Source organism: Pan troglodytes, chromosome 2 (genome assembly GCF_028858775.2).
Source record: "Pan troglodytes isolate AG18354 chromosome 2, NHGRI_mPanTro3-v2.0_pri, whole genome shotgun sequence".
Lineage (NCBI taxonomy): Eukaryota > Metazoa > Chordata > Mammalia > Primates > Hominidae > Pan > Pan troglodytes.
In genome coordinates this window covers 189,359,384-189,372,739 of record NC_086015.1, presented here as the reverse complement: position 1 = coordinate 189,372,739, position 13,356 = coordinate 189,359,384, and the positions used below count along the sequence as shown (strand labels likewise).

General features: G+C 46.2%; 1 protein-coding gene across 9 annotated transcripts in view; it reads left to right on the top strand.

Moving 5' to 3' along the window:
• The window catches only part of DGKG (diacylglycerol kinase gamma), a 227,593-nt gene that overhangs the window by 170,536 nt on the left and 43,701 nt on the right, over positions 1 to 13,356 (top strand). For all 9 annotated transcript variants that reach the window (XR_001713836.3, XM_009446979.5, XM_063807413.1 and 6 more), the window contains one exon: positions 2,837 to 3,014. Coding sequence is in view for 8 of the 9 variants with exons in the window: in XM_009446979.5 (XP_009445254.2) it covers positions 2,837 to 3,014 (178 nt within the window). In the remaining variant the exon portion in view is untranslated. The remainder of the gene's footprint in view (positions 1 to 2,836; positions 3,015 to 13,356) is intronic.

Sequence of the window (13,356 nt, the reverse complement as noted above, 5' to 3'; positions counted from 1 at the left end):
GGTCACTTAGGAAATGCTGTTTGATCTCGGCACAATGTTTTATGTTTTCATGGAAAGAACACAGGATTGAGGTCTGGAGACCTGGATACATATCTAGCTCCACCACTAATAAGCCAGATGACCACAGAGAAGTTTCTTAACCTCACTGGGGCTCATTTATGAAAGATGAGGCATGAAAGATGAGAGGCATCTTCCCTTATGTGCCTCTCATCTCTAAATTCCATTAGTCTGTCTTATAACAAAAAGTAGGCTGGGTGACAGTCCAGTCCAGAAGATGCAGCTCCGATAGAGCAGCCATACCCCAAAGGATGTTAACGCATAATGTTTGGTGTTAAACTGACCAAGGAGAGTGCTCGGTCACTGTTTTTTCCTTTTATACACACATATTAATGACTTAATCCCCAAATGATGGGAACGCTATGACAAAAGGTCACAGAATGAAGATTGGAAGTAAGCTGGGTAGACTAGAGGAAACATGGGCTGAAAGCCAGATGAAATTAATTAACATAAATGTAAAGTTTTATGTCTATGTTATTTTTTAAAATCTACACAGGTTCAGAATGGTGAAGAACTGGATGAAAAATAGATCATGAGATGATCTGGGCAATGAAGATGACCACCCATTTAAGCTGAAGTGATGTTGTCATCTAGCCACTAACAAAATGGCCAGTGCAATCTTTATCAATTGGATAATAAGGATAAGGATAATGATAATGGATAACGTGCTGAACTCTTACATGAGCTTTGCACGTCATCTCATTTCTGGGGCATGATAGTATCATAAAATTTCAGCCACAAGAAGTACTGGTGTGGTAGCCACCTGCCCCCATCAGATCCCGTCGTTGATGTTGTTTTCAATGTTGGGGGTCTTGCCAAATAGCAGGGTAACAAACTAGAGTGTGTGCAAAACAGGGAAGCCGGGATGGGAAAAGATCTGAAAACCAAGTCTCATGGGAGAAGATGAAGAGAGTTGACAGTCCAGAGGTGGCACAACCTGGTAGTAGTGTGAGAGGGAGGAGAAATAAAAAACTTGGGCTCTGACTACCTGCCCTTAAATCTGTGTACTTCCACTTGTAAGTTGTGAACTTTGGGCAAGTTACTTAACCTCCTCTGTGCCTCAGTTTCCCCAGTGTAAAAAGAGGATAGTCATAGTAACTAACTTATAGGATTATTAGGAAGATAATAAATGAGATGCGTATAAAATTGTGTGTGGTAGATGGCAGTGCTGAATACATGTGCACAATGGTGATCTTCATCATCATCATCATCTATCTAGGGGGTGGCCTATGGAGGAGGAAGGAGGGTCATTCTGTATGGGTTCAGAAGGGAGAACAGGACCAACCGGTGGAAACAAGAGTGAGAGAGAATCCAGATCAACATAAAGAGACCTCTCAAATTATCAGAACTTCCCAGTGAAAAAATGAGTTCACAGTTACCAGAGTTGCTCACTGTATGCCATCTTGTAGTTGGGGAAACAAGATAACATAATGTAAGAACTGCAAAGAAATCAGGAGGTGAGTCACTATGAATGGCAACAAGTCTTCTAGTCCTGCTCTGTTGATAAGTCTCTGAAAGTTTGGGTTTGTACGTAACCTCAGAGATAGTGGGTTTTTATTGTATGCCTTTGATTTTTTCTTTCTCCCAATAAACAACATAAAGACCATGTACTTTGTACTCAAATCCCCCAACTTTGAATCCCTGCTCTATTATTTATTAGCTGTGCAAGCTTGGATAACTTAGCTCAAGTCTCTGGGTCCAGTGTTTGCTTCTGTAAGTGAAATAAACTACCTACTATCCTGAGGAACAAGGATCAGAGCTGATATTTCTTGCTGTGTTGGTAAGCACAATGCCAAAGTGGGCTGACTTTATAGACATGTGAGATGAAAATTCAAGCCTTCTGGCTTTTTGTACCTGGTGGGGACTGCAAGTTGTGGAGATTGGATAAAGAAACTCTGCTCCTTCAGCAAACACATATGCCAAAATTGCATTTATGATACAGATACAGGAGACAGGCAGATTCTGAAAGCCTCCCAAAGCTTAAAGTCTTGTGCTTCTCACAGAGAGATAAAATAGGAGGGGGCAAAATGAAAATTTTCTGGCCAGGCGTGGTGGCTCACTCCTGTAATCCCAGCACTTTGGGAGGCTGAGGCGGGCGGATCAACAGGTCAGGAGATCGAGACCATCCTGGCCAACGTAGTGAAACCCCGTCTCTACTAAAAATACAAAAACTAGCCAGGCATGGTGGCAGGTGCCTGTAATCCCAGCTACTTGGGAGGCTGAGGCAGGAGAATTGCTTGAAACCGGAAAGTGGAGGTTGCAGTGAGCCGAGACTGTGCCACTGCACTCCAGCCTGGGTGACAGAGCAAGACTCCATCTCAAAAAAATATATATATATATGAAAGTTTTCTGTCATTTGTTATGTTCTGAATTTTCTGTCATTTGTTAGGTTCTGAATTCAGTTCCACTAAATCTTCTAATGGTTAGGAAGGGGCAAGATTGATGATAATGAGATTAGACTGGAGAACAGTTTGACAATTGACTTAAGAACCAGCCCTAAAGCACTTCTAGACCTAAAGATGACCCTGGAGCCTGTACTGTATTCCCCGGAGCTGACCAGGACTGGATCTGTCATCTCACCACAGCGGTCAAAGCATTAAGTCTGAGCGACTTTGCCCATGATTTCTCTTCTGACAGTGGCAGGGTGGTGGCTGAGGACCTGTCACATCCTTTAAGAGAGTACACACACACACACACACACACACACACACACACAGAGCACCTTGGGTTGTGACACACTGAGGACACTAACAGATGGCCTTTTCTCTCTGTCCTCCAGTGTGATGGGGTTGGGGTGGACCTGAGCAACATCTTCCTGGAAGGCATTGCCATTCTCAACATTCCCAGCATGTACGGAGGCACCAATCTCTGGGGAGAAAACAAGAAGAACCGGGCTGTGATCCGGGAAAGCAGGAAGGGTGTCACTGACCCCAAAGAACTGAAATTCTGCGTTCAAGGTAAGCCAGGAATGAGGATAATTGTTTTAGGTCAATGCCCAGTAGTAGGTGCCCTCAGGTGGGTGTCAGCAGGCCTCGTAAGGCCCCACAGCCCAGCAAGGACTCCATGCTCTGCGGATACGCTGACTCGTCATCCGATGTTGCAAAGTTTACAACTTAATCCAGAAGACAAAAATTCACAATAAGGGTGTCCTCAATGACAGTCAGTTGTCAAGCTGTGGGGCTCCATGAGGTTCAGAGTCAAATGCTGCCAATGTCAAGGTTACCAGGGTTCTCCAATAGCTAAATCCAATAGTCAGTTCCTAACCCTCATCTTGCCACAGCTGTCAGTGGCATGTGACCCAGCTGATCACTCCCTCTTCCTGGAAACGCTTGGTCCACTTGGCTTCTAGGACTTGATTTGCTCATGGTTTTCCTCCCCGCTCACTGGTCACTCCTTCTCGGTCTCATTTCTCTCTGACCTCTTGATGCTGGAGGATCCCCAGGCAGGGTCCTTGACCCTCTTCTCTTCACTGTCTGTACTTAATCCCTTGATTACCTCATCCAGTCATAAGACTTTATTTAAATACCATGTGCTTACTCATGATGCCTCCAGCCTGTCTCCAGCTTTCCCTGAGCTCCAGGCTCCTATGTCCAGCAGCCTGTGTCGTACTTCCCTTATGTGTTTAGCAGACACCTCAAACTTGGTATGTCCAATGCAGAGCTCTGCTGTCCCTCCCCCAAACCTTCTCCACTCACAGCCTTCTTTCTCTCCATTGGTAACTCCAGCCTTCCCATCACAAGAGCCAAAACGCTTGGCATCATCCTTGACTCCCCTTTTTATCTCACGGCTCACAGCGAGTCCATCAGAAAATCTGTTAGCTACTTTTAAAAAACATCCAGGATTCAACCACGTCTCACCACCTGCATTCCTGCCATCTTGATCTGAGCCACCATCCTCTGTCCCCTGGATTACTGCAAAGCTTCCTCACTGGGTTCCTTGCTTCTATCTCACTGCCCTAGGTAGCCTGTTCTCACCACCACATCAGAGCAGTCAGGTTATGACACTCCTCTTCTCAAAATCCTGCAGTGGCTTGGAGAAAAAGCCAAAGATCACGTGGCCTAGAGGGCCCCGTATGTTTTGGCCTCTCATTACCTCCCAGACCGCCTCTTCTGCCACTCTCTCCATCGCTCACTCTGCCTCCGCCACTCTGGTTCCTCCAACACAGCAGGCTGCTCCCATGAACCAACTATTCTTTCTGTCTGGAACAACTGGGTAGTATGCTTTAGAGGCCACCAGCTGGGCCTTCCACTTTTAACTCACCAGAATACAAACACAGCTTTCTGAGAATGTCCTTAAAACCACCTCTACCCCAGCCCCAAAAGTAGCCATTTTCCACCAGTGATCCAAATGGAGAGATTCAATCAAAGCTCCTGGCAGCTGATTCCCCTGTGGGCTCACGGGTCCTCACAGGTCCTCAATGGACAGGTGAGCTGGAGGAGAAAGCCAGGTGTAAAAGCACTGGCAGAAACACCATACCAGCAGGCAGGAGACAAAATTCTAGTCCAAGTCCTGCTACTAACCTATTTTTGGCACCCCAGTTTTCTTTACTGTAAAAGCAATATCTTGTATCAAAGTTTTGATAGGTGGATGGATGGGGTTGAACCAGTACCTTGGTTCTTAAACCAGCTGCTTGTTGAAAATGAAGATTTGTGGACCCCAGCCTAGATCTACCTAATCAATCTCTGTGCTGGTTCCTGGGAATCTCAATTTTAATGAGCTCCCCAAATGACTCTGATGGGCTCCCAGGTTTGAACACCATTGCTACAGGCAAATGCCCTCAGTCTCTCCCATGCCTGGCATCCCATGGCTCTGCGTCTGTGTGCTTTGATGTCCCAGGCTGTTAGTGCTAAGGTGGGATGTGATCCCACCACTAGAAAAAAACAAAACTCCACTGACATCAAGGCGCGGGTTGGGGAAGTTATTCTCTTGTTTCACACCCGTCTATTTGACAATCAGATTGTTATACTCCAGGCCAGGTCATCAGGAAACATCATCTCCACACCTCTGTCCTTTAAGAGAGGATTCGGGAATTGTTGACCTCTTTTTTTTTTTTTTTTTTTGAGACAGAGTCTCACTCTGTCACCCAGGCTAGAGTGCAGTGGCGCATGTTGGCTCACTGCAACCTCCTCCTCCCAGGTTCAAGTGATTCTCATGCCTCAGCCTCCCGAGTAGCTGGGATTACAGGCGTGCACCATCACGCCCGGCTACTTTTTTCTATTTTTAATAGAGATGGGGTTTCTCCATGTTGACCAGGCTGGTCTCAAACTCCTGCCCTCAGGTGATCCACCCGCCTCAGCCTCCCAAAGTGCTGGGATTACAGGTGTGAACAACCACGCCCGGCCTCTGTTGACCTCTTAAGTCCCCTTTATTTCACACAGTAAACTTTTCAGTGTATAAAGCTGAATAATGTGTTCCTCCTTCCTCCCTTGGCAGGGGAAGTTGTGGGTGCTAACGGAGGGTAGGGGAAGCATTGAAGGTTGTATCAAGTTCCTGCAAATTTTCCTACCCTCGTGCTCCTATCTCAACCCCCGCTCTGGTATCTAGCTCCCTCAGAGCAGAGAAGGGAATGAGCAGAGCCGAATCCCCACCACCACCCTCCCTGCTCCCCACTTCGACTCTCCACCACCCTAGGGCTGGGGGAAGCTCTTGAGATCATGTGCTGATCAAGGACAACCTTCATCTTCCCCTTACATGTCTGACCTTACATCTTCCCCTTCTTCAAGCAAGACCAAAGTGTCTGCTGATTGCTTTTGACTATCATGTACAGGAACTCTCTTCCCCAAATCCCCCTTTCTCACCCCTACAATGTGCTTTCAGAGCTAGAAGTGAAACCACTTCCTGTTCTTTAGATGAGGACATCAGCTGATCAGAGTGGGGCACTGACTTCTGGGCTTTGCAGAGATGCCAGCACTGAGCTTTCTTCTTGAAAGGGCTATGATCTCATGTAAGTTGAGTTGTTAATGGGAAAAGCTAAAGAGGCAACGTATTTTAGTGAAAAAGCATTCGCCTGGGAGTCAGAAGACTGGAGTTCCAGTCCAGACTCTGCCTGTCGCTAGTGTGTGACTTGAGGCAAGTCCTTTCCCCTTCTTGGGTCTCAGTTTTCTGTATCTGTAAAATAAGCAAGTCTGACAATTATTTTTTAAGATTCCTTACAGTTCCGCAAAATTAAGGCATAGTCAGATTTTGGTCTATGTGGACTCTTTCTTGGACAGAATTATATTCAAATTTCTACCTTCTCTCAGTGTATTTTGTCCCGGGATTTATAGGCTAGTGGCTGAGGAGGCAGAGAGCTCTCTCTGCAGCCTCTTCATGTGTTGCGATTCTTAACTCCTTGGCAGTTTCATTGGAGTTGGAGGAGAGGGAGAAATCAGGACACAGTAGGAGGGAATGAGTTTATCATAGGAAATGGAAGAGGAAATGATGATGGGAGGGGTTGCTGTCAAATCTCTCATCAGGCCGGGCGCAGTGGCTCACACCTGTAATCCCAGCACTTTGGGAGGCCGAGGCAGGCGAATCACTTGAGGTCAGGAGTTTGAGACCAGCCTGGCCAAAATGATGAAACCCCATCTCTACTAAAAATACAAAAATTAGCCAGGCATGGTAGCACATGCCTGTAATCCCAGCTACAAGGGAGGCTGAGGCAGGAGAATTGCTTGAACCCAAGGGGCGGAGGTTGCAGTGAGCTGAGATCACACCACTGCACTCCATCAAAGATTAGTCTTTCTCCTGGGAAAAACAATCCGAGTAAGAAGGTCATTCAAGATTAGCATGGAATGGGTTCTATAGAAACATTGGCTGATAAGAAAGCAATAAGGGGTATTGGGAAAAGCCCCATGCTTACAGTTAGATAATCTGGGTTTAAATTTTGCCTTTATGCTTCTAGTTTTATAGATCTTGGGAAATTACCCAACCACCCTAAGTCTCAGCTTCCTCATCTGTAAAACTGGCATAATAATACATGGCTTATTAGGAAGATGATGGATGTGAAAGTGCCTGGAACATAGTATAATAAGCTCAAACCTAAAAAAAAAAATGTCCCTACGCCTATAATTCTATTTTGTGTTGGAGAATGCCAGTTGATTCACATTTGAAGTTCTTGTCCTAAGCATTACTATCCACCTGCACTACCACTAAGAAAGAGCAGAGCTCGGCCGGGCATGATGGCTCATGCCTGTAATCCCAGCACTTTGGGAAGCCGAGGCAGGTGGATCACCTGAAGTTGGGAGTTCGAGACCAGCCTGACCAACATGGAGAAACCCCATCTCTACTAAAAATACAAAATTAGCCGGGTGTGGTGGCGCATGCCAGTAATCCCAGCTACTCGGGAGGCTGAGGCAGGACAATTGCTTGAACCTGGAAAGCGGAGGTTGCAGTGAGCTGAGATTGCACCATTGCACTCCAGCCTGGGCAACAAGAGCGAAATTTCATCTCAAGAAAAAAAAAAAGAAAGAAAAGAAAGAAAGAAAGAAAAAGAAAGAGTAGAGCTCCTGCCAAACTCTAGCCCAGCCTTTGTCGTAGCACATTAAACTTATATTACCAATTGTACCTACTATCTCCTTTCCTAGACCTTTCAGATTCCAAGGATGGAGGCTGGGTGTTATTAATCTTTGTATCCCCAGTGCCTGGCCTCAAGTAGTTATCCCGCCCCCCCAGAAAAGGTTCTTAGCTACATGAGAAGCATATGGAATTTGCTATTTTTTAGTTTTTGAAACAACAATAAGAATAGTGAGAAACAGTCTCTTGTATTTCTATTTCATTTTGGCTTGCAAATAATTTTGCATGTATTAACTTAGTGTAATCCTAACCCAAAACCCATGAGCAAGGTTATACCCAGCCTCCTCCATATCCCTATTTCATAGTTGAGGAAAATCAAGGCCCAGAGAAAGGGTAGGATTTATATAATTTACGTCCAGTGGTGGCATCAGAACCAAGATTCAAGCCCATGACTCCTAGCCTAGCCCAAGTGGCTAGTGTTTAGAAAATGTGTTAGGGAGCCTACTGTGTGTCTTGCATCAGCCACGCACTCAGGAAATAGGAAGTATTTAGACCCAGTCCGAGGAAAGGCTCCACAACTCCTTGTTGAAATTCTGCTCCCTCTGCAAGGCCTACCTAATGGCTGCTGGAAGCGAGCCCAGCCTGTGAATTCCCTGAGCACTTAATTTTGCCTTCTATCTCATCAGTACACTGATCAGAAGTCTGCCTGTGTCACGGGCATGTGTGTTCTCATCATATGTTTTCCCTGCCATTACCTGGAAAATGAGGATCACATGTTCTTTATCTTTGTGTCCCCTTCAAAGCCTCCCACCCTGCCTGGCTCACATGTGTTCTACAGAAACGTTTGTTGGAAGAGGGGAGAGAGGGGAAAGAATCTTGCCTCCAGTTTGCCAGTAGGCAGTAGATTCTGGAGTAGGACAGGAACAGGTACTTAGTGAAAAATCTTTAGAAAAAAAAAATCTTAGAGTTACATGTGAGTATTTGTGAGGCTGGGAATTTAATTTCATGGAGCTATTATAAACTCATTTGATAAGTAAGATGTGCTGGCCATTTTCAAATAGGTAATTCAAATATAGCTTAGAGGACTTGCAATTGAGAGAGGGTAGAGTAGGGACTCACCATTGAACTAGAATTCAGAAGACCCAGAGCTTCTCAGCACCAGCCATGGATTAGATGAGTCCCTGGACATCTCCAGCCTCCATTTCAACGCTTACAAGATGGAAACAAGTATGGTCTCCCTCCCTCAGCCTTGTTTTGAGGGTTAAATGAGATCATCCATGTAGGGACTGAGCAGAGTGCCTGGAACCTGGTGAGCCCTTGGTCAGCAGTAATCAGAATTATTGTTAGGTGTGGGGGAAGGTATTTATAATATAAGAAAGGGGCCAAATTTAGAATTTCACTCTCTTGACTACGGCTTCAGGATTTCATCTATTATCTTTAAATTGCCTGTGGCTCTAACAACCTGTAATTCTAGGGTTATGTATTGGCTGTGTGCCTACACATGTTTGGCTGTTGCTGCCCATGTGGAGTTCCACCTGAGCTGGCTGTCCAGTGAAGCAAGGGGAGGGGGAGGGTGCCCAGTCTTGGATCCTGAGGAAGCACCAACGGCATGGCACAAGGCTGGGTCGGTCCCCCTGGGGTTGAGGAGCAAAGTCCTGGGGAGCTATGCCATTGTTTCTCTCTGGCCCCAGCCTAAAATATAAATGCAGAGGCTTCCTGCATATTTCCTTAGACTCTTCACTGATCCTCATGCCTGCTCCTATCCAGCCTTCAGTCTCAAGCCAGCAGTGGTCTTGAGCCTGTGTTATCCACACCTGGCCCCTCTGGCTGTCTGATATTAAAGCAACTTTCCTCTCAGTGATTTCTTGGTCAATCCTATTTGAACTGCAAATGGTGTGTCCTAGAAAATGTTTTATTTTATTTTTTTGAGATGTAGTTTCTCTCTTTTTGCCCAGGCTGGAGTGCAATGGTGCAGTCTCGGCTCACTGCAACCTCTGCCTCCAAGGTTCAAGTGATTCTCCTGCCTCAGCCTCCCAAGTAGCTGGGATTACAGGCACCTGCCACCGTGCCTGGCTAATTTTTGTATTTTTAGTAAAGACTAGGTTTCGCCATGCTGGCCAGACTGGCTTCGAACTCCTGACCTCAGGTGATTCGCCCACCTCGGCCTCCAAAAGTGCTGGGATTACAGGTGTGAGCCACCGCACCCAGCCACTAGAGAAGGTTATAAATGGGTAGCACAAAATCTCCCCAGGATCTCACTAGATAATACTTTTTGCAATTCTTGGTAAACAAAGACAGGGAGACAGATACCCTCGGTAGTGTTCACTTTGAGTCATTTTCCCAGCAGTGGGGACAGGCTTCCTGTCAGTTTATTTAACACATACTTACAAAGCCCCCACCAAGCGCCAGGCACCATGGTACAATGGTGAACAAAACCAAAAGCAAACATAGTCTTTATAGCCACTGGGGGTGGGGGAGCCAGGCCTCAATAAAATAACCCCACAGACAGGCATATAATTAGGAACTATGCTAAGTGCTAAGAATTGCTTAGCTACCCAGAGCCCAGGCAAGGCCAGCAAGCCAGTGTGTAGCTCATAGGCATGCCCGTGGCCTCACTAGCCTAGCACTCAAACCAACTGAGCAGAGCAGGCACAAGCACTCTTCAGGCAAATAAGTGCAGTCATCAGATCTGCCCTCCTAGATGTGAACACTTTACCTGGGAAGGGCAATACCTTGGCTCTGCTACTTTGCAAGCACGTATGGTTCAATCTGTCTGTGCACTGTGCCCATGTGGATTCTCACTAATTGTATGGACTATGCCCGGAATCCCAAAGCAAGGGAATGGGATGCCATTCAGCCATCTCAGATTCATACTCCCAGGTGAGGAACTAGAGATCAGCTGAGACGCCAAAATAATTGTGAGCACGAGTTCACTGTTTCTCATGGCTTTCTTTTCACCTTTATGAAGCCATACCAGAATGTGGCCTCAGGGGTTCAGGAGCTGTCCAGGTCTGTAGATTCCCAATTTTCCCATTCAGTGGAGATTTGACAGTCATAGTGAGAAATGATCAGCCACCACTCTTCCGAGTTGAGAGAAAATAAAAATGTTCCTAAAAAGTTTGCATTTAACAGAGATCCTCTCTGGCCCAGGTCTCTCCTGTGGGCTGAGACAGAGCAAGGCAGGTGACCCCTAGGGAGCCCCAGAAGTACTATGGGTGTGTGCACTGGGACTCTTCTTAGCTCTGCGGAGTAACCATGGCAACATACATGTCATTCCCGTTCAACATTTGCAGGCCTACGGAGACGCTGTTTTGCTTTTCACAGGAAATCACAGCTTTGTCATTTAGTCCTTCAAGCAGCCCACGTTGAAATCAACATGCCCCAAACTAGTCATTATCTTCCCCATCTTTACACATCCTTCCCCCTCCTAAAAACACTGCCTCCTCCCCGTACCCATGTTCCCTGCCTTATTGATGTCTCACCTGTTGCCCAAGCTGGAGACCCAGAGTCACATGTTTCCCTTCACGACTGGCTTGAGGAACTCTCATATAATTATTTATTTACATGGTGTTTCTCCCATCAGACTGTGAGGGCCTCAGGAGGCCCCAGATGTCATAATCCCTTCCGTATCCCTGTGCCTGGCAGAGTCTCAGAGGCCTCAAAAGGGCTTGTTAATATTGGTTGACCAAATGCACCCAGTCAGGGGCACATGGAGCAGTGAGTTAGGGGATTGTTTTTGAATTGGTCTCTCAGCAAGAGTGAATTTGTGTGAGTGATGCTGGCGTGCGCTGTGCCAGGGCCCCTCTGCCAGCATCCACCTGTACTGGAGCTCAGGAGGTCGGCCTCCAATTCTCACTCTTCTCTCCTCTCAAGCCCTTTTCTATTCCCAACTGACTGTACATCAGAAAGTAGCTGTGGTCTGTTTCCGCAGACCTCTCATGGCATCTGGCGGGATCTGACTTGCTAGACTCCGCCAGGTTAGGGCAGGTATGTTTTTGCAGCTTCCAAATGCAGGCCATTCAACGTGGTTCTCAGATGCCTATTTCTATAGAAACTGTGATGTTTTCTACATAATACTGAAATCCCAGAATCACAGGCTGCCTAGGAATGTAGATATTATTTTGTTCCCTGGATAAGGAAATGTAGATATTATTTTGTTCCCTGGATAAGGAAAGTGAGTACCAGCAAGGTGAAGTGGCTTGCCCTTAGCCAAACCCAGATAGAAATGCAGATCTTTTGGCTCACACAGACCAATCCTCAGTCCTTTACAGTAGGGGCTGGCAAACCTTCTCTGCAAAGGGCCATGTAGTAACTATTAAAATAATTAGGCTAGGTGCATTATACAGTCTCTGATGCAACTGCTCAGCTCTGTCCACTTAGCATGAAAACCACCATAGGCAATATTTAAATGAACGGGCATGGCTGTGTTCTGATAAAACTTTATTTACAAAAGCAAACAGCAGGCTGGATTTGATCCTCAAACCATGGGTAGTCAATCCCTGCACTAGAACGCCGTGTGGTCCACGAACCAGGAGCCTTGGCCTTGCATGGGTGTGTGTCAGAAGTGCAGACTCTCAAGTCCCACTGCAGGCCTGCTGAAGCAGAGTCTGTATTTCAACAAGATCTGCTGGTGATCGCACATACGCTGAAGTTTTTGAGAAGCACTGCACTGGTAGGTCTGGTTTCTCCTCCAAAGAATATCAAGAATAAATTTTATAAATTAGAAAAAGGAAGCCAAGGGAGGTTAATTGACCTATCAAAGGTCACACTAATTGGTGCATCTGGTACTGGACCCAAGTCCTAGTATTCCAAACGTACAATTCTTTCTACAAACCCCAGAGTAACCACCCCAACCCGACCCCAGCTTCGCAGTTTCTGGCTGGTCCTGACCCAACTCAAATTCACTGGAAATTCAAGTGAAGCAATCATTCACTCTTTCTCAGCTGACGTCTGAATGAAGAAGACTGACTCCAGCTGTGTCTCCTCCCCTCTCCCACTCCCTTCTGCAAGACCTGGGAGGGCCTGGCGAGGTGGAAATGTGCCTCAGGAGGCTGCTCAGCATCTGCAGAGGAAAAACTTGCTCACACAGGTTTGAGCTGGAATTGAACTCCAACTTAATTCCTGCCTCAGGAGGTTTGCTGCTCAAAATGAACCACAGAGCCAAGGAACCTTTCACTTTTCACATACAGAAGAAAATTCTAGGCTAGGCTCTTTGGCAGGACTAGACACCTTAGTTTTTCCCTCTTGCACTTGCCCATCTTGACCCCCAAACTAGTCTCTGTTCCCCTGCAGAATTCATAGACCATTTCATATTGGGCACCACCTAAGATCCATCCCACAGCAAAACTCCATCCTGGCCACATGCTCTGCACAGCCTGAATGTTGGTATTCTCTGTGATCTGTTTCTATTTGGTGCAAGAAGTGTTTTTCTTAGTGAGTTGGGCTTCCGTAACAGAATACCATGGACTGTGTGGCGTAAACAACAGAAATCGATCTCTCACAGTTCTGGAGGCTGGGAAGTCCAAGATCAAGCCACAAGCACTCTTGGTTCCTGGTGAGAGTCGTCTTCCTGGTTTGCGGATGGATGCTTCTTGCTGTATCCTCATGTGGAGAGATCATCTCTCTTGGTCTCTTCTTATAAAGGAACTAATCACATTCCCAAGGACTCCACCCTCATAATATGATTATGTTCCTAAGGGCCTACCTCCAAATACCATCATATTGGAAATTAGGGCTTCCACATATGAATATGGGGGGAGGGGAACACAAACATTCAGTCCATAGCAGTGTTTAATCTTCTTAATC